We start from the raw sequence: 23,776 nt of genomic DNA on the forward strand, positions 1-23,776 counted from the left end.
CTTTTCCCGCAGTTGGAACTTACTGCCATCTTGTTCTGATTTATAGTATTACACTTGATAAACTAACTTAGAAGACGCTTTATCCTACTATTTTCACCACTAATCTTATCACCGATAGTTCACGAACACTTCTAGATATTTCTCAAATTCTAGTCGTATGTTAAACTTGTGATATCTGTTGATTATTGTGACTTCACGCGGGTACGTCTCACCAAGCAAGATGGCTACTACAAAAGAGAGAGAGAGAGAGAAGAGAGAGAGGACGAGAGAGAGAGAGAAGAGAGAGACGAGGAGATGAGAGAGAGAGAGAGAGACTATCTCTGAAGGAAAATGAATAAAATAATGACACAGAATACCGAGGATATCTGGCCGTCCCCGGTTACTTCATTTTCCGTTTTACGAAAGATACGAGTTTTCATTTCGTTGCTCCCTTTTAGAAGTTTTAAAAGGGCGCTTTACGCTTCGTTGAATTGGAAATGGCTACTACCCATATCATGATTTAAATTGTTACTTTCCTTAATCTAAATATAACGGCATTTTGCAACATGCATGGTATTTGATTAACTTAAATAATTGACTGCTTGAGAAAACTTTAATTGTGAGACCTATTATATACCTAAGTTAATATTTACGTAAATGTTCCTCATAAAACACTTGTAAATAAACAAATCTGCAACCTGCAATTGAGTGTTCATTGTGATATCCTTAATAATCGATATAAAAATGCTTTGCAATTGGATATGGAAAGTTTCATTCGAGAAATGGGTAAAATTTCCGTGGATACACGAGCAAGATCGAATATATATATATATAATATATATATATATATATATATATATATATATATATATATATATATATATATATATATATATATATATATATAGTGTGTGTGTGTGTGTGTATATATATATATATATATATATATATATATATATATATATATATATATATATATATATATATATATATATGTATGTATGTATGTGTTTTTTATATCATACACACCGTGAGATTTTTATACTTATGAACATTAAGCTACAAATATCGTTTTAAAGTCCAATTCGCTCTAATTCGGAATATCCCCGAAGGGGAAATACAACTAATAAACGCTTCAGTGCCTAGGAGACATATAAGCTGATAATGACTCTGCTGTACATATGGCCTCCAAATGGAGGTTTTATTGCAATCAGCCACAGTAAAGGATCGTGTTAGACCGAAAGTTCTTGGCTCTCTCGCCTTTCATTTTCCTCCGTGGCAAAAACCTTTATTTTATACATAGCATCACGTTTCATATACATCGTGATCAAGTTATTCATATATATATATATATATATATATATATATATATATATATATATATATATATATATATATATATATATATATATATATATATATATATATATATATATATATATATATATATATATATATATATAGGTATAATATATAATTTCTATATTTCAAAAAACAAATAAACATTCCACACAAGTTACTATAACCAACATTTTATCCCGATACATCATTCTCACGATAAGTACTACACAAGAACTACTATAGAACCGCTCCCTTTACAGTCCATTAAGAAAAACAGTCAAAAGAAATCTCTGAAGAAAACTTTTGTAGCGACAATAAACAGCTACAGGAAAATCGCTACATGAAAGTTCTTCGAAGCTTGGCATCCTCTTTCCGACAACAACCCCCTCCCCCTCCCACTGCCCACAGTCCTTTCCTACCTCCGGGATACTGAATATCCCGTACCACTGCCCAAACAACCAACACCCCCACCCCACCCCCCTTCCCGCAAAAAAAAAAAAAAAGGCAACGCCCCCGCCCCCTCAACTTCCAGTCCATAAGAAAAAGGATGTCATCACGCGGTCACTCCAAAGAGGGCGTCAAGCTTCAGCTATACAATAAACTATATGAACTGTTCAAGAAAAACTGTTTTTTGGGGGGTAAACGTAAACGAGATAGTGGTCCCAAAAGACAAATGATAAGCGAAAGACGTTAAGGGAAATTATGTTTGAACGATACGAGGCAGAGGAAACAATAATTGAGATTAAAATTGTTTTGCTTGGGGTGGAAAATGGGGGAGAGGGGGTTGAGGAATGATGTGAGAATGAAGGCCAATGGCATCAACAACCAAATGCCAAAGTAGCCCAGACCCGAAAAATATAAGAAAATAAATCAAGAGAAAAGCAACGAGGGAAAAGACAACATTTCGATATGGAAGACATATTATGCTCTCTCTCTCTCTCTCTCTCTCTCTCTCTCTCTCTCTCTCTCTCTCTCTATTTATATATATATATATATATATATATATATATATATATATATATTTATATATATATATATATATAATATATATATATATATATTTACTTAATATAAATCATATAATATCTACCACTGCTATTTGATCTGTGTATATTCAGATCAGCGCCATTTGCAATACATATTTATTTCAAGACTTCTTGCGAACCCCTGATGATGGAATGAGGAACCCCAGAAGTCCACGGATCCCTGGTTGGGAATCACTGGCTTAGGTTGCGAAAAGAAAAACAAAAGAGACAGGAAATGTAACATGATAACAACGGACACAACGTGAATAGATGGAATAGAGAAGACTAACACGAGCAGTAGAAAACTCCACCCACCTCCCTCCACAAAAAAAGGGGGCAAAACGATATCAGCTCTGAAAGTTTGCAGTTTTTCGAGGCAAACTTTTTAACAGTTTCCAAGAAAAGCGCGGTTTTTCATCACCAGAACTCCGGGGCCATCAAGAGCTGGGACGTTTCCCCAAAAACAAACGCCATTTTTCATAAAAAACAGAGAATAAGGGCATCAATGGTGAGTAGTGTGTGTGCATATACTATCTATCTATATATATATATATATATATATAATATATATATATATATATATATATATATTATATATATATATATATATTTATATGTTTGTGTATATATATATAATATCATATATATATCTATATATATATATATATATATATATATATATATATCTATATATATATATATATACATATATATATATATATATATATATATATATATATAAAATGGCCGTTCACTTTAACGCAAGAGTAACTCCAAAAAAGGAGTAGTCGAAATTCACTGACAATCATTCTTTAACTGATGCATCAAGGATGAGCATTTGTGCAGGACATTTCCACAACATTATTCCACATCTTATACGTGCATGAGAGGTTCTTTACCCTTCAAGATGCCTCCATGTATACTTAAGTATACAAACCAATGTATATAACAATCGGAAAGCAAACAACACTACGGACGGGAGCAACAGAAAAGAAAGGAAGGAAGAACGATAATCCAGTAAAAGAAAAATTACACTGGAAATAGGAATAGCCTCTATCACTCCATGCAATCCTGTGCGAGGTACCCGGGGGGTGGGGAGGGGTCCTTTGTAATACAAACTCAACATTTGCACGATGCCAAAAGAGGCACTATTCCTAAAATTAAGTCTCATTAATGATGTCAAACAGTGAACATTTCTGAAATTGAAGAATAAAAGCTAAACTAAATAAAAAAACTGGGAATATTTAAACTGAAAGAAAACTGAAGACACCAAAGAGAGAGAGAGAGAGAGAGAGAGAGAGAGAGAGAGAGAGAGAGAGAGAGAGAGAGAGAGAGAGACTTTTGTTTCCCATTCCTGGGAAACAGCATGAAAAAAAAGTCATGCTTTTAGTCTTTCGGTTCCAAAGAGCGGTTTGCTCGAAATAACTTCCATTTCGAAATTTGAATGAGAAAGAGAGAGAGAGCGCGTAAAATTTCCTTTCACGGGAAACTCGGTATAAAAAAAAAAAAAAATTTTAGCAATCCGATTCCGAAGAGGAATTCCCTCTAGAAAAATCCCATTCCAGGATTGCTACAAAAAAATCTAAAAAGAAGGGAAAGATAAACTTCAGCTATAATAATAAAAAAAAATACCATGCACTGACTGACTGAATGCATTAAAATAGATTTTTTTCTATAATTCCCAGCCCTGAGAAATAAAACACTTTCGTAAATAAAATACTTTTGAATCCAATAAGCACACATTCTGAAGCCACAAGTCGAAATTGCCTTATTTTATTCACCAAACTTCCACAGCAAAGAATCTAAACGTGAAAACAGAAAAATAGAGACAACAGGCAAAAGGACACGTGAACTACTCAACAATTTAGCATAGTGATCGATTGTTTATTAAGATTAAGCTAGAAATTATGCACAAGTCTCGGGTCTTGCTCCTGAAGAAGCACGTAAAACATTTTGACTGAAGAAAACCGATATATAACCGACTACAGAAGTCAAGAAATAAAAATAAGGCAAATCAGATAAGTTCAATAACATAATATTTATGAGCATCGAGACATTGAAATTCAGAGTGAAAAGTGTATAATTCAACTAGGCTACATACCAACCTTAAGACGAACTTCCCTTAATATATATTCCTGGGATTACTATTATACTCCTGTGTTTCAATAATTCTTCTAATAGGGTTGTTGTCGACGAATTTGCTGTCTTTCAAAAATTGACCCCAAGAGGAGCCTCTAAACATATATATTTGCTTCCTTGGAAAGACAGGGGATCCGAAACCCCTTTCAGAAAGTACTTCGTTTTAAGTCTCACAAATCCGCCAATACCCAATTTTTATTCTTCTGACTTACACAATAGAAGGTCAAAGAACATATAGATACTAAAAGTGGCATTCATATGGAATAAATCCACATCTTAAATTATGAAGCAACGCAAGCAAGGTCATGTTTCGTCCATTTGAAAAAAAGAAATCTACGGAATTCACATTATAGTTTTAATTTTCCTCGGATTATTGGCAATTTAGGCAACCTAGACAAAGCATTAAATTCATTATAAATTAAAAAATGAATATTTTTAAAGAAAAAAAAATGAAAAATTCACATAAATTTATCAAAATATAATAAATATAAATATAATTTAGGAGATAGTTATTTCTAAAACCAATAATAATAAAAGATAAAAAGTAAAAACAGTTCCAAATTCATAAACTTGAAAAACGTATATACACAAAAGTACTTACAGGCACACACATAAAGTAATTATAACCACAAAAATAGTTATTTATAAACTCCTGCCTGGTTCCCAAGAATAAATAACAGCAATGATACAAAATGATGGAGAAATACACGATTTTTTATAAATTAATTCCAAACAAAATAATATTAGAACATGAGCCGCACTAACAAATCCAAAGAGAGAGAGAGAGAGAGAGAGATGCCATATATATAAAACAGGAATTTCAAAAAGGAAATAATACACTGACAAGCGATAAACATGGTGCGTGGAAGGGGAGGGGTAGCTTTAGGGGAGGTAGTTAAACGAGCATCCAGGAATTCAGGAATGTCACCGTAGCGTATAATGGAGGGTAAATGGACCTGACTTGTCGCTCATTAGTAAGTTATACGAGCATTTTCATGCTCTCTGGATTCAAGAATTTCTTTTGAAAATAAAAATCGGCACTCTTTACACACACACACCACACAACCATATTAAATATATATATATTTATATATATATATATATATATATATATTTATATAATATATATATATATATATATATATATATATATACATATATATAATGATATATATGTATATATACTAGATGATAACCCAGCACTGCCTGGGAAATCTCTGATTGTAACCAATAAATCTCTCTCTCTCTCTCTCTCTCTCTCTCTCTCTCTTCTCTCTCTCTCTCTCTCTCTCTCTATCCTGTTGAGATAATTGCTTCTCACACACCCCATCCCCCCCACCACCTATCAGGGCTGAACTTGGACTAGAAAAAAAAGGGCTCCAGGAATGTTAATTTCATCTCAGCAACCTAAAAAACTATGTATTAGACACTAATATCCGTTATTTTCATTATTTTTACGTCACCCCATTTCCACACCCCGTTCTAACTCGCCCCCTCCCCCTCCTAAAAGGGCTGAACTTGGAAATGAAGCGCATCGGGAGTGGGCACGAAAGTTCATCTCAGCAACCTTGACTGTGGATTAGATACTAAAATCTGTCGTTTTCTGTAATTTTTACTTTTACCCACTTCCCACACACTCCCCCCTCCCCTTTGGCCAGTGTTGTCTTAACCCCGCAGTGTTCAGTTCCAGATGGTATGTAGTATGTATACCAAGTTTGGTTGAATTGCTCAATGCATGTCAAAAGTGTGCGTTTTGCCGCACACACACATATCCATCTTTATATATGCAGAAGATATATAATGTAATGAAATTAGAAATTTTATCAGTAAGTTAATTTCAAAATACCACACACACACACATATTATATATATATATATATATATATATATATATATATATATATATATATATATATAATATATATATATATATACGTACGTATGCGTTTTTTTCAGTATATCTAACCATCGGGGAATGAAACTGGAAAGTTTTATTCGAAAGTATTTTTCAATTATTCACAAATCCATTAATTAACAAATCGTTTTAATAACAATATGTACTACAACATTTTTAAAACGATTTATCAATAAATATTTTTGCGCAAGGAATTGATAAATTCGTTGAAATAAAAGATCCAGTTTCACTAGACAAGTGTTACTTCATGGTAATATATAATGGAAAGAACTCCCGGAACAAGTCTCTATGGAAAGATGAACCCACACATTCCGGATCAGTTATCTTCTTCGGCGACAAGAACCAACTGCAGCTGCGAGGAAGACTCGGCGGCAGAACCAACTGCAGCTGCGCGAGAAGACTCGGCGGCAGAACAGTCTACTTCCTGATCGACACCGGAGCCAACGTGTCGGTAGTGTCTATGGACATCGTCCAAGCCTGTGGACTCTCTTCTTCAGTCGACACCGAAGAAAGCCTCGTAATCCTGGGCGACGACGGACAACGGACGCCGCAAGTCCTCGGAGTTTTGAAAGCCTTCGTCTACTGCCAGGGAGTCGAGTTAAGGCCGTACTTCGCCGTGGTGGACCAGAATCTTCAATGTATTCTCGGAATGGACGTCATCAGACCGTACTGCAGTTGCCTCGTGCTTTCTCCAGAACGGCCTCTTATGCAGCTGAAGACGCCGACGAGCGCCCTGAAGTCGATGATGAGTCCCAGCCTCCGCGTGGAGTGCGTAGTCAACGGGCGGATGACGGAGGCCTTGGTGGACACTGGAGCCAACTGCAGCTTCATCTCCCTGGACCTCGTTCACGAACTGGGTCTACAATTTGAGGAGAGTAGTCTACAAGGGTTTCAGACCATAAAGGGCATATCGCCCATGTTCGGCATCGTCAGGTGTGTTACTGTAGCTCTCCTGGGGCAGGTGTTCACTCTCGAAATGAAGGTAGAGCACAGTAAGGACAAGATCACCGTTGGACTCGACGCCCTACTGGGATTCACACTCTGTTTCGATGAAGATGCCGACAGACTAATAGATTCTTCGAGCTCTGTCTCATTCTGATTTGGAAATCTTCATGGAATTACCCGGACGTATGTCCCCTTCTAGATCTCCTAATATTTTATGGAGTTTTAATGTGCTGCTTCAATTGTTAAAGTTAAGGAATAGGTCAAACTGAGTGTAACTTTTAGAGATACAACCTATGTTTAAATAAAATAAAGATGATTTCTCTTTTATTATATCCCTAAATTTAGGCGGAAACGGATTAGCCTACATACATACATACATACATAAATACATGTATGTATGTATGTATGTATGGGGGGTAGGTGTAGTAACTTTCTTAGTGGGATTATATATGTTTTTAAGAAAATCTAATTAGCCGATGTTCGAACCCTATGTTAGCTTAACCTCTGTCCCAAATTTCATACTGATCGGTTCACTGGTGTAGGCGTTCACTTAGAACAAACAGACGTGTTTTCCCACTTTATATAAGATAATATATATATATATATATATATATATATATATATATATATATATATATATATATATATATACATAAATATAGAAAAAGATATATATGTGCATACGAAATATAGTAAATGTATATATACATATATAAAAGGTCTCTCTCTCTCTCTCTACTCTCTCTCTCTCTCTCTCTCTCTCTCTCTCTCTCTCTCTCTCTCTTAGTTCTTTATTAACGGCCCGATGGCCAAAACGTTCCTACGCGTTGGCTCTCAACCTTTAAATAGGACCCCATGTTGTCAACAGTACTTCAGGAAAATGTCCTGTGTAACAGTATCAGTACATACTACACATTCGCGCGCTGGGGTACAATCATATACACAGGCAATGCCTTGGGTAAACGTTACATGCGTAGGGTAAAATTACATAAAGATGGAGACACAGGGATAACTGTGGATAAACATATGTACGGGAACCCATACAAATGGGCAGACAAGGTTGTGGAAATTGTATGCTTGCGTACATAAATACATATATATGTACATATATATACACAGTTTATATATGAAAAATATATATATATATATATATATATATATATATATATCCTACAACTGGGAAAGGCGAGAATTATTATATATCTATATATATATATATATATATATATATATATATATATATATATATATATATTATCTATATACGTGTATATATATATACATATATATACATAAAACAATACATAGGAATATGTAGTGATATATATAATATATATATATATATATATATCTATATATATATATATATATATATATAATATATATAATATATATATATATATATATAATATCTATATATATATATATATATATCTACTATATATATATATATATCTATATATATATAGATATATATATATATATATATAATACATACATTAATTAAACGGGGAAGGAGAGAGAGAATTTAGTCCACAAATAATATATATACGAGAAATTTCTCGAACTGTCGGTTTCCCAACTGTCAAAAAAAATTAAGAAAATAAAAAAGTAGGGGGGAGGTTGAATCGCGCATTACAATTCAATATATTTTATTCCCGGAAATTGGATTCACGCGACCCGAAGTTTCCTTAAATTGAGGAACCTATACATTATGCGACCGTTCGAAATTGGATACTTCTACCGTGTGACCTTGGTTATTTTTTGAGAAAAGTAATTCGCGTCAATTACTTGATATTCTCTCTCTCTCTCTCTCTCTCTCTCTCTCTCTCTCTCTCTCTCTCTCAATAAATGTCCGTTTATTGAAAATTCTCTATACCTCGCTCCCTCTTGTTCGCAAATATGAAAACTTGGCAATTATTATTTTTTTATTTCCTTTCATTCAAGAAAAGTATAAACCTTAACTTTATTTCACTGATGTACATTGAAAAAAAAAATGAAATAAAAATATGAATAAATAGATATCAAAATTATAAACGAGTAAATATTAAAAACTTAAATGCCTTTCGCTCGCACAAACGCAAATTTAAAAAATAAAAAAATTCGGTATATTTAATTTAAATAAAAACCTTTCAAAAACGATATGCACACAGTATCTCTCTCTCTCTCTCTCTCTCTCTCTCTCTCTCTCTCTCTCTCTCTCTCTCTCTCTCGGAGCGAGGCGTAAAGTGCCTGTCGTCTGAAAATTTTTCCGAATTCACCAACAGTGCGCTGGGAGTTCCATGGAATCCACTGATCGCATTACTATCGCCATAACAGAAAAAGGAGACGACGATTCGAGTGCAAGAGAGGGCAATTCTCTTTAAGCTATGTAAGGACGGGAATGTATGCATGCGTATGTACTATAGGTTTCAATACTGAATCCAAATCAATGGGTTATAAGAGACTAGCAACATCATTCCAAAACTCTAGCTAAGAACTTTGAGACAGAAATTCGTGTGTGTGTGCATGTATTTATTTATTCATTTTAATAATATATATATATATATATATATATATAATATATATATATCATATACTATATATATATATATATATATATATATGCGTTTATATATTTTATATATTATATAATATATAATATACATAAACGTATTATATATATATATATATATATACATATATATATATATATATATATATATATATCTATATATATATATATATATATATATATATCATATGAATACGTTTACTGTTATGAGTGGAATACATTGAAATTGCATATACCAATAGACACAAATACATAGTCTTGAAGGATGGGAATTGAAAACATGGAAAAAAGGTTATTTCACTCATACAGTAGGCTAAACGTATTATTTCTAAAAAAAAAAATATATGCATAATAACCTCAACACAAAATTCAATCAAAATCAAACCTCTTATCGATAAAAAAAGAACCACAAGGACGCTATCAAAAATTCTACAAAAATCTTAACATTAAACAAAAGACTCTAGTGACAGTTCACCTGTTGTTAAAAAAATGAAAATTATGCGGCAACACCAGAATTGCTTTCGCTAGAAATTTCGACAGCTAACAATCAAACGATACGCACAGAGAGAGAGAGAGAGAGAGAGAGAGAGATTAATTACACCGAGACGGCCTAAGAATGCTATTAATGCTGATATACTATCTTCACACTTGCAAATAAATAAATAATAAAAAAGAATTTAATTACAGCATAAATAAATACCTTTTTATTTACTGCCAACACGTGACATGGGGGGAGTAAGAATATCGGATATAGCTAAATACGTGAACGACTATTTTTGCCCTTAGCAAATCACAAAATCTTATTTTTTTCTGAAAAATGAAAATGTACACATATTCATTTTGTTTCCAATGGTTATAAAATGTTCAATTTTTTACCGATACCTTTTTCCATGTTTTCAATTCCCATCCTTCAACTGCGCATGGAAATCATTCTCCACTTTAATAAGCGGCGACAAAGAATTGTACACTTCCTTGTTTACTTATATTTACTATCATCAATTTAAGCCTCATATTTCTTTTCTTCAAACATACGTTTAATTATGAATACTCAAATATGAGACTCCGTGACCTGAAAACGTACTTTAACTTAATTGTCTATTTTATAAAACAGCTACATAGCTACTATTTCCCATAATTCTTTTAAATACTTACCCAATTTGAATTATTTGGAAAAACAAACGTGATGTAACAAAATTCAACGAAGCCCTTTTGTCTTGAAAATACTTTCAAAAAGTCTATTTCATTCACAAGTACGAGACCTTTCGACCTTGATCTAATCCAGAGAGGTGAAAAGTTGCCCTGATGTTTAACAAATGGTTCTCCAGATTACGACCATTAAACTGTCAGTCTTTCTCCCGCGCGAATCGTTTACGTGCTCGACTACCGATCTCAGGGTCCGGGTTCGATTCACAGCCCTGCCAACGCGAAATCAGAGGAATTTTATTTCTGGTGATTGAAATTCATTTCTCGATGTGGTTCGGATCCCACAATAAGCTGTAGGTCCCGTTGCTAGGTAACCAACTGGTTCCTAGCCACGTAAAAATGATCTAATCCTTCGGGCCAGCCCTAGGAGAGCTGTTAATCAGCTCAGTGGTCTGGTTAAACTAAGATATATTTAACTTTTTTCTAGCTCTGACGCATTCACAACGAAGCTTTCAATCAGCTTTACTGGGCGCTTTTAAATGCGCAACTATGATGTCTATTTGCAATGATGGACCACTGAATTTCCGTAAATCTCTCTCTCTCTCTCTCTCTCTCTCTCTCTCTCTCTCTCTCTCTCTCTCTATATGAGGGTGTATTTTTAAAAACATAAAATAAGAAAAAAAAAATTTTGCAACTGAATAAAAAAAATATATATATATCAAATAATAGAGCTCTAAACTCCATGACGGTATTTTCACGTTACAAGAGAGACCATTTTTCTATTTTAGAGTCACTTTCCGAAAATTCAATATAGAAACTTGAACTACAGTTTGATACAAAATTCTGAGCGATACACTATATCAAGCGAATTGAAGCACGAAATTATATTCAACAGACAGAAACAATTACATTGCTGTAAATTTCAGCAGAGGCGATTTTGCTGGCACTGTATTTGTTTCAAATTCTTTGAACTTACATACGTACGCGCATTCAATTTCAACAGCAATATCAAAAGTTCGGGCCGTTCTTACTCTGGACAAAATAAAAAACAGCAATAAAACGAGAGAGAGAGAGAGAGAGAGAGAGAGAGAGAGAGAGAGAGAGAGAGAGAGAGAGAATCAAATTGTACCCAGGAAATCGATGGAAGACCTGGATAATCCAAATATTGCCCCAGACCCTTTCCTTAAAATATGGCAACGCACACGAGAGTCAATGTCTGATGGGGCGACAAGCACCTGATATTCAGCGATGCTCGGCATACCAAGATGAAGATCGGCTGTAAGATGCTGCATCTGCTCAGGATGATGATGGTGGTGGTGGTGGCGGTGAACGAGGGAACAAGTGAGGGGCGGTAACATGTTTAGCTTCTTCAACAAAACAACTCTGATATGGTTTTTGACCACTCAGACCAGCTCCATCATGCCCGGGTGAAAGATGATGCGGTGGGAGTGTGGGGGGGGCGGAGTGGCTTGATACAGTCAACAATGGGTAATATTGAGACCGAAACACCAAACAACTGAAACGTTAACAAAAGCAACGGGAACTGATATTATATATATATATATAGATATATATATCTATATATATATATATATATATATATATATATATATATATTCTATATTTTAGACCAGACAGAAATAATATTGTGTATACAGATGCACATATATACGTACACACATTCATACATACACGCATCAACACCATATATATAATATATATATATATATATATATTATATATATATCTATATATATATATATATATATACATATAGATAGTGCCCATCGTCCGGTGGCGTAGAGCCTTTGTGAAGTTGTGCCAATCATGTCACCTGTTATAACATGATTCATGTCGGTATAACAAAGCAAACTGATCAGACTTTATAAATAATCTTACAATTTCAATCTCTTTGATTCCCACCTTATACGACTTACCCTCCGTCTGACTTGACTTCTTTCGCCTTTCACTAATTTTACCTAGCTCAAAAGAATCTGCACTAAATATCTAAAAGACTCAATCTAGTTAGTTATTCATTTCTCCATCTAATGAAACTTCGTTCCTTCGTGTATGTTCTGTCCTCATTACTTCTGTCCTTTAGATTTATTTTGAAGTCCAGTCTCTCTAGATATACGAAGCATTCTGCTAAGCAAGCTTCGCCAATCTTGGATGTTTCGTTTACTAAAGCAGCATCATCTGCATATACTAAGTCTGTTCACTTTAAACCTTTACTGCAAACTCTACCTTCCTTTCCAACCCCGCCCTCTTTTTTTCATTATAAAATTTATGAGAAGCACAAACAATAAAGGTCAAAGCACATGCCCTTGTAACATCCCACTATTTACTGCGAAATCACTTGACAAGGCCCACTCAACATTAACTGCAACTACGTTTTTAACGTATTTAACGGAAATGTCGGTGACGAAAGACATTCCACAATATTAGTCTGAAGATAATGTTCGGATTTCAGCTCAAAATCAACAAAAGCCACCTGAAGCGGGCTTCGACATTCCATATACAATGCAGCACAGTATGTCTTTACATTAAATTAAATATCTGACCTGCCTTACTGCCGTTTTCTCTAATACCAGGTCGTTCCGAGAAGGTGATGGCAATCTCAAAAAATAAACAAATAAATAAACAAATACAAAAATTTAAAATAAAATACTTGCTGAAAACCAGAAGGGAGGCATTTCCTGGGGCCACTCCTTCGTTGTGGAATATATATTATATATATATATATATATATATATAATATATATATATATATATATATATATATATATATATATATATATATATATATATATATATATATATATATATATATATTTTATTTATATAATATTTTTATATATATAATATGTACATATACATATACATACGTATGTGTGATATTGCGTGTGTATGTGTATATATATATAACACACAGTGAAACAGATAAATAAACAAATTATATGCAATTAACAAGAGAGAGAGAGAGAGAGAGAGAGATAACGCATGCACCCACAACTCAACACGCACAAACACAAAAAGATAAAACGTAACACAAGCAAGCGCTTTTAAAATCCTGAGCCTCTTCCTTTCCATCACGGGTGCAAAGTGAATCCAGCTATACCAGGAGCAGGTTATAGATGGCGACAGTGAAACGGGAGTGTTGGAATTGAGCGTCGGAACTGTGTCAGAAATAAACAATTTGGAGTAAATAAAGTTCTGCAAGGCTGAAGTGCTGTAAAAATCAGTTTCTAGAATAATATGCATTATTGAAAACATGAATGACGGAAAAAATTAACATATGAAATAAAGATACAGATACGGCAAATCATATATATTATGGAAAAAAAGTATACGTATGGGAAAACAAAAGTTTGAACATAGACACATTTGATGGAATATCGAGTGACGGGTCAAAATTGGAGATTCTGTGACGCTCACAACTTTATTCCTGAGGAACAGAAGGAAGTAAGTCTTCTTTTTCGACCTCTTTTAGAATAGAAAATAGAATTTAGGACAAAGGCCAAGCGCTGGGACTTATGAGGTCATTCGACGCTGAAACGGAAATTGACAGCAAATAAGTTTACAAGGTGTAACAGGAGGAAAACTCAAAGCAGCTGCACTATGAATTAATTGTTAGGAGACTGTGGGAAGTAAGGTGGAAGAGAATATGAACGGAACGGAGGTAGTGTAAAAGGAATGAAAGAGGTTGCAGCTAGGGGCCGAAGGGAGGCTGCAAAGAACGTTTAGTAATGCCTACAGTCCGCCGAATGAGGTGATCTAACGGCTCTCACTCAAAGGGGCGAGAGGCTGAGGATAAGGCTTTCCGAGTTCACTACTCACTGTCAAGATAAATGCTGCAGTCGAAGGTCTTTGTTTTTAAAAAGGTTTATCATACGATTGACAATAACCCAACCTATGTTTTTTACACCTCTTATGCCATTTCGTGAAGTGAATAAAGCACAATAAAATGTGTTATAATTATTTTGAACCAACTTAAAACCCGATATTTATGTAACATATAAAAAATAAAACCGACGATCCCAAAATGAAAAACACGAAAAAAAAATTAGGAAGTCGACCATTGAAAAAAATCTTTTAATACAAACTAGCTCTTCACAACAATCGAAAATTCCAGAGTATTATAAAACGCCTCGGTTATTACGCGTAAGGAGTAAAACAAGTGGCCGTTTGACATTAAATGGTTTAAACTTAAGAAAACCCATGGCTTACAACATAAGAGGTATTTATCACGACAAAAATGAGAGACTAATATAAAATCAACTATATTAACAAAACCAAAATCATCAGGCCTCATTCAATTCGAACCAAAGAAACCATGTGTAACATTTCCTACGATAACACCTCGTGTAATCCCAAGTTTCCTGTAACATACGTGTCGTCCGTAGACCTGCACTCAGGATATGTCATCTCCGGCGCCTACAGATTTCCGCTGAGGAGACCAAGAAGATCTCGGGATATTTTGTCACTGGGATTCCACACAGATTATCAGGCTCGTTCGCCGATCACGTGATACCGAGGTAAACGTGGCTCGATTATGTAAGAGCAATGAAATACTCTGGCTGATCTGCCTAGATTGATCTTTATGCATTCAGTCTCAGAATTACTCACTGATGAGGTTATATATATATATATATATATATATATATATATATATTATATATATTATATATATATATATATATATATATATATATATAATACATAATGTATGCACACATACACACTTATAAAAACAAACAGCATAATGAAAACTGTTTATGAGGACAAGGTCATCAAGGAGTGTTTGCAGCAAAACGAGTAGAAACTAGCGTTTCCAAAATGATTACAAACTCACACCAACAGAAAAAGAACAATCAAAATGCAATACTGGACTCAGATCACTTGAACTGATGACAGCTGAACTATTATTTCAGTTACAAAAATACAGGAATTTAACTACATAAGAATAAAAGACTAATTAAATTATAATTCTATATTCAAACCACACAAGCACTTCTGTTCACTGGATTACTTAATTATTTCGAAGGTACCTTACTGAAGACTGACAAAATAAAAAGCCCAAATAAACTGCTTTAGAAATATATCTGGTCTATGCTCGTGAATAAATGGAACCAACAGATGACCAATGAACACACATGATACGTCCACCACCACCACTCCAATATGCAGCTGGCAATGAAGATAATTGCCCTCGGTAGGTCACCTAATTTATGTAATACATATACCAAGTATCATCTGATCTTATTCTCATATTTTTAAGGCATCCCGTAATGGTATACACACATACGCGACCACAAACACAATTTATCGATGTCAAGTAAAGTTTAATCATATCTTTTATTTTTATTTTACTTTTTATACTTTTTAAACCAACAAAACTCAGATGATTTTTTTAGATCTATATAACTTATACTGAATAGCATATTCATTTTACATTAAAGATTAAAAAAAAACCAGGTATTTTCAAATAATATGGAACAAACATATCAATAAAAAAAAATTACGAAAAAGAAGGAAAATATATTTATTTCATGATTTTTTCCTCTCATTACATTCCGCATGGATAATTTAACAAAGTGGATAATTCTGGTTCAAAATTATGTGACTAAAAGCGCAAATGGAATTTTTCCCTACTTGAAAAATGTGACACCCACTACCGTGTTAAGGCTATAAATTGAATGTCGTGGGAGTAAATTCTGGGTCAAAGAGAGAGAGACAGAGAGAAAGAGAGAGAGAGAGAGAGAGAGAGATTCACACAAATTTATGTAGCTTATTGGTTATATATATATATATAAAATATAATATATATATAGAGACCAGAGAGAGAGACGAGAGAGAGAGAGAGAGAGAGAGAGAGAGAGAGAGAGAGAGAGAGAGAGAGAGAGAAATTTCCATGCGTCTTCACGCCCTTCCTCAAACCATTTAGCCAACCGCCATCCATCCGGCTTCCGGGAATAACTCTATATATATCCTTCACTAAATATTGAATGCAAAGGACTCCCCAGCGATGCCAAGACTGCACATGCATAATTAATAGGGAGCCCGAGCAGGTGCCCAGCTGTCAAACCGCAGTAGGAACAGGGGAAGGGTAATTCATCACCTCGAAGTATACAGAGATGGACGATAGCCGAGACCACAGTCCAAAGGACCTTACGTGTAAGTGTGAGTGAATGTGTATGATTGGGTGTGTGTGTATGGGTGTATACACTTAGCTACCCTAGGTGTGTAGGATACGGAAAAATAAAATGATCTACCAACTTACTCAAGACTTAAAAAGGGATTAAATGTGCATTAAATAAAATGTATTCGGTGATTTCATAGTATTAATGGATGACCTAAATCTAAGAGATCAAACTAACAACATGGAGTTTTTTATTTATAAGATTCAGGGCAGTAAAGAAACAGCTAAAACTTCGAAAACATTCGCAGTAATGGAAAATTTCCGGGAACACTGACGGCAGTGGTGATTTCAAAAGACATGATAGCTCGTGAAATTAGGAAAATTAACGAATATTTTCTAGAGGTAATGATGAAAAAATGAAAGATAAACAAAGATGCGCTTGACTTTCTAAAGTACAGTATAATCAAGTTAAACCTTTGGCTTACTAGGAAGTTAACACAGCCTCATGAATAAGCTAACATTGCAGGCAGTAATTACTAGAAGTATTAAACATCAAACAAAGTGAACAGTCTTCCAATACCTGCAACATCTGAGCGGATAAGTATGACAGGTTCTCAAACAATCTTTCGAAAAAATAAATAATACATCGCCCTTGGAAGTAATACTTCGCTTGGGACCTCATAAACTCCTAAGAAATCTTTCCAAAAACGTTCGCCATCTGGAAGCACATATTCAAAGGAAACTTTACGATGTGGAACAATTCTATTATAATCTGATATCATATTTCGCTTGGAATTCCAACTACACTCTACAGAAGCTTGATGGTAATGTCTTTACCTTAAGCAGCGAGCCATAAATAAATATGCATACTGAGAATAGTAATCATTTTAACAATAATAACGTATGGAAATATCTGTCAACCTTTCGCCTGACGATGAAATGATTACATATCAAATAGGGACCCTGTAGGTTGCTACATCAAGTCACCCAAGGGTTACATGTCATTCCCGACAGCCCGTTTCAAGGAGGTACCAGGAGGTATCCAGAGGGTTATCGCCACACTGTGTTATCTCCCCGGCGTTTAATTAAGTCCATACCACTCTGTCACTGTGTACTCACTGGAATTCGCGCGAATCTAAATTGTAGTTTCAATTCAACCAACATGCCTATACATAAATGAGAGAGAGAGAGAGAGAGAGAGAGAGAGAGAGAGAGAATCCAAACTATGTATGGATAAGCTAATACCTATAAAATATGTATATATATATATATGTATGTGTATATATACAATGGGTATAATACACGTATATATATATATATATATATATATATATATATATAGTATATATATATATATAAGTGATTTCACATTACGTGATTCATATACATCGTCGAGCATACAATGTATGGTATAAAAAAAGCTTCACTGACGTTCATGGTATGAAGGTCTTCGTGGGTTCGCGCCGGGACCAGGCAAATCTATTATCGTGTAAAAAATTCCCCTTCGGTTAAGCATATATGAAAATATATTGATTCCGAGGTAGAACGAATTAGATATTAAAGGGACATTGTAGCTCGATGATATATATTATATATATATACATATAAAAGAGGGGGCGTGAAATATAATATAGATATATACATATATATATATATAATATATATATATATATATAATATATATATATATATACACACACACACAATACAATAGACGGAGACAGAGGGAGAGATATAAAGAGCATTAACCCCAGACGTTCAACATAACCGCTGTCCACTCCACTATCTTACCACCAAAGAATGGCTCAAGTTTCCGAAAGAGGAGGGGGAGAAAGGAGGGAGAGAAAGGAGGAGAAGGAAGGGTAGGGTAGGATGCGGCGGAGAATGATGGGAGGGGGGGTAGGTGGAAGAAATTACACTGATTGTTATCAGCATTCGTAATCTTAAGATGGGCCTGCTCTGAAATCAATCTTAAACTCTAAATGAACGATTTTTCCTCTTTATGCCTTTCATTTTTCATTTTCACGTCATGTAAAAACAAATGATGCATACTACATTCTGGCGAATATCCAAAGTTCAGATTCACTGTATCGCTGGCAAAGTTCGCTATGCACGGAGAGGGTACAAACTTTTACATAAAGTGCTGGTATGTTGTCGGAAAGTATGCATTTAGATGTAAGTTTATCAAAGTTTACTAAAAGAACCACATTATTCATACACTATGTCTAATATCCACAGAGAATATAAGTACTTACAAAATAAAACTTACATTTCGTAGACATATAGGCTAATCAAACTATATTGCGCATGTACTTATTTTTTTTTTTTATTTAATCACCCAATCGGTCAACCGATTATAAATATGAATAAAAGCTAAAGAATATCTTGACGGTGCTGAACTTAAAAAAAAAAAAAAACAAAGGATATATATATATATGCATATATATATATATATATATATATATATATATATATATATATATATATATATACAGTATATATATAGTGTATATATATACTATATATATATGTAGTAGTATGCACGTATGTACATATGCGTGTGTGTACGTTTCATGTCAGTCTCCATACGTACGAGCTAGTGTACACAACTCAACAAAAACTTCATGACCCAGAAAAGAGCGAAAATCCTAGCGAATACAGAATTGCCGATCTGAAATTCTAATCTTTGAGACCAGACGGCATGGCGCCCGGAGTTATGAAGAAGTTCTGAGGAAGCCGACTAAAAAATAAAAACACCGTGATACCATCTAAAAATATGCATTTATAGAAAAGTTTAAAAATACGAAAGTTTGCGAAATATACTACAAGAAACATTATTATGCATTTCGTAGAAGAACTGATGGGAAAATGATCTCGCGTGTCTGCGCAAATTATTTCGCAATCTGAAGCTCACAGTTTTGTATCTATGTGTACATAAATAAATACAAAAATATATAAATAACTAAGTAAATATGATATATAATATGCATATATATATATTATACTATATATATATATATATATATATATATATATATATATATATATATATATATATATATATATTTATTTATATTTTATTGTGTATGTGTTTACATATACGGATGCATATCTATGCGTCTTCTTTATTTATTTGAGGGGGTGTTAACCTTACGCATACATATTTAAAATCCCGCACCATAAACAAACACAAAAGCGTTTATAAACAAATGCAGCTCACGCATCTACACGCACAACCACTGAACCCAGATTACAAGAAAAACGAATCAAGAAAATTGTATAAAATTGGAAAAAATTAAATTTAAAGAAAACAGAATAAACTTCACAACAATCGAATTCGCTTTTGGCAAAAAAATTATTTATTTAGCCTCAACAACAAAACAAAAACAAGAGCCGTAGTAACTAAATTCCACTCCAAGTTATTGCATTCTGAGGTCATACGATATAACTATATAAACATTTACGGCATCATAAACGTTCGCAGTCACGTGAAATGTCAAGTTTCCGACTTGTAAATAATTTGGTTTGCCAGGAAAAATGAAATTGCAGCATTATGTATACAAATATAGTATAGGTAACAAACAAAGAGAGAGAGAGAGAGAGAGAGAGAGAGAGAGAGAGAGAGAGAGAGAGAGAGAGAGAGAGAGAGAAGGAAGATACATGTGCAGCATTTTGTATAAATATGGGTAACGAACAGAGAGAGAGAGAGAGAGAGAGAGAGAGAGATGCATGTGCAGCATTCTGTATACATATGGGTAACAAACAAACAGAGAGAGAGAGAGAGAGAACTGTGTATACATAGAGAACACATGCAGCATTTTGTATATAAATATATAGGCAACAGAGAGAGAGAGAGAGAGAGAGAGAGAGAGAGAGAGAGAGAGAGATAGCTCATCATCCATACTAATGATCTCCCACCTACACCCGCGGGCGTGATTCCAGGAAATCCATTGGCGGTGGTCTAGTCCAGACCAATTTTTTCCCCCTTTGTCATAATTACCCCTCTAAATCACCAGCATGACCTTATATGACCTATCCAAGTGACACGGTACAAAACCATTGCATATTCCACAAGTCACCAGTTGATGTAAATGGTTTCAAATTCTTAGAGAAGAGTAGAGAATTATTTTCATTAATGAAAAAAAGTTTTATTAAACTTAATTATAAATGTTACATATTAACTGCAAACCTATAAATAACTATTTAGGATAAATGTCAATTAAAAGTCTGCAAGAAAATAACAAATTTGTATTTAATACTTTCTACTAAATCAGTTATGTAATAATTCACCTCGCTACGTTTGGCTTGCTGGAGTCTTCAATCTAGGACCTGGTTCCAATAAACTAATTTTAATCGTATGTGTCGATGTGTAAGAGTCCAGCGGTTCTCAACCAGGGGGGGAATTTCCGCCTAGGGAAGAATTTCAGTGTTTCGAGGGGTGGGGAGGGGAGTGTGACAAAGGATTTATAGTATAAAATGCATATTATTTGGAATGCACCTTTTAAGGCAGACAATTTTGGAAAGGGGCGGATGGCATTCTGACATATGGTGAAAGGGTGCAGGGGCCAAAAGAGGTTTAGAAACACTGTGTTAGACAGATGTTATTATCTGTTAACTTATTTGTGGTTCATCTTTAATATAGTCTTTGAATATAATCTAAAATGAATCTTAATAAAGTTCACGAAGGAATATACTGTAAAAAAAATAATAATATTACCCTACTCTACATTTAACCAAAGGCAAAAAAAAAAGTTAAATCTTCACTGACATCAAATCCGAAAATGACAAATTTTTAATCGATTTGTATTTTTCATAACTAACAAATCTTCGGTCTTAACATTAGGATAAATAACTTAGCGCCAGCTGGAAACCGGTAAAGTAAAAAAAAAATTGTGTACACAAGGGACTATTGGCATCTGTGCTTGGTCACCAGTCATGTGGAGCCACGACAACATTCACACTCGAAAACCATCACACAAAAACGACCGCTCAAAAACAAACAAAGGCAACAGCAGAGGCTAACGCAGCAACAGGATTAACGTGCAGTATTTGGAATATTCAAATGAAGCCCAGAGATAATTAGCGAGGTAGCGTAATCATGGACTGATTCAGGCTTCAATTACTCCCCCAAAATGCATCGTTAAGGAGAGTTGCGTGATGCCCCATTCTGTAACGATCGATGGTATATGGTGGTAATGATAACAGTGGAAATATGATAGTGACGATGACACTGGCGATATGATGATAATGATCATGGTATAGTGGTGATGTGGTAGGGCTGATGACAGTGATCGGGTGGTCCTAATGACGGTGATAGGGTGGTGATCATAGTAGTTTTAGTGGTGGCAATGATGACGATGACGATGATGATGATAATGGGGGTGAGGTGATAATAAGGTGGTGATGACAGTTGCCACAGGGAGTGATGATAATAGCGAATATAGTCTCAATGACTAGTTTCATAGTAATGGATGTTAAAATTGATATAGTTTCAAATGGTAGTGATGATGAAAACGGTGGTCACAATCATTCTGACACGATGATGATGGTGACGATAATGCTATGACGGTCTGAAGGTAATGGGTGCTGAGGCTCAAAGCGACAAACTGATGGTACAATTATGATTATTTTGATGTTGGTGATGTTTCAGAGCCAAATATTTCTGTCAGTTATAATGGCCATAGCAATGTGATCGTGAAAATAACAGAGATATTCTTACCATGAGAACATTTCAAATTGTAATGATAATGATATTGGCATGATAGTGTTGGTGGCGGTGGTGCAGTGACAAATATGAACACTGCTATGGCAAAGCTGTATTCATTATGAAAAAGATTACATATCATGACAAAGACTACGATAAAATAACAATAATGAGAAGGTGATCATTATAAAGATGATCCATAGCAGCTCTCTCTCTCTCTCTCTCTCTCCGTACCCATGCACAATACATGACGACAGCTTGTTTCTATTTAATCAACGGATCCTGTAACGTCTGAAAACATGACCCAGTTTATTCTTTTAATCAATCAATCAATCAGTCAGTTCATTCTCTCTCTCTCTCTCTCTCTCTTATACTTCAAGCAACTATATCTCTCTCATATTCAAAGCACCACATAGAAGGACGACATACAAAGCGAAAGCGAAAATATCCAAAACTGGAAAAGAAATGACGAAAATGCACGAAAGGACACGGAAAATAAAGGAGGTAATCGGCACATGACGTGACCTCAGAAGGAAGGCTAAGAAAGAGAAAAAGAAAAATCATCGATAAACGCTGACCGAAGGAGAAATCTTTAACCACTTTCCAATGGGAGGATTTCGAATAACATCACTGCGAGTGTGTAGTGATTTTTTTTGGTTCAACGCAATTCTTGAAGGTTTAACGACAATTATAGTTGGTTTTTTATATATATATATATATATATATATATATATATCTATATATATAATACTATATATATATATATATATATATATATATATATATATATATATATATATATATATATATATCTATATATATATATATATAATCCTTGCAGAATCTACCATTTTCCTATGGACTGACTTCTTAGATACTAAGTACATGCATT

The 23,776-nt window shown here is 34.2% G+C and overlaps 2 protein-coding genes across 2 annotated transcripts in view; both read left to right on the forward strand.

The window, feature by feature from the left end:
* LOC135200091 (G-protein coupled receptor moody-like) overlaps positions 1–23,776 on the forward strand; it is a 285,873-nt gene that overhangs the window by 173,030 nt on the left and 89,067 nt on the right. The window lies entirely within an intron of this gene.
* On the forward strand, positions 6,647–7,662 carry LOC135199603 (uncharacterized). Its single transcript, XM_064227759.1, has one exon. The coding sequence runs from the start codon at positions 6,647–6,649 to the stop codon at positions 7,496–7,498; it is 852 nt and encodes a 283-aa protein (XP_064083829.1). The 3' UTR covers positions 7,499–7,662.

Source organism: Macrobrachium nipponense, chromosome 26 (genome assembly GCF_015104395.2).
Source record: "Macrobrachium nipponense isolate FS-2020 chromosome 26, ASM1510439v2, whole genome shotgun sequence".
In the NCBI taxonomy this organism is placed as follows: Eukaryota; Metazoa; Arthropoda; class Malacostraca; order Decapoda; family Palaemonidae; genus Macrobrachium; species Macrobrachium nipponense.

Excerpts from the sequence above, each read along its gene's own strand:
- LOC135199603 (XM_064227759.1), top strand. The coding sequence starts at position 6,647 with ATGGTAATATATAATGGAAAGAACTCCCGGAACAAGTCTCTATGGAAA.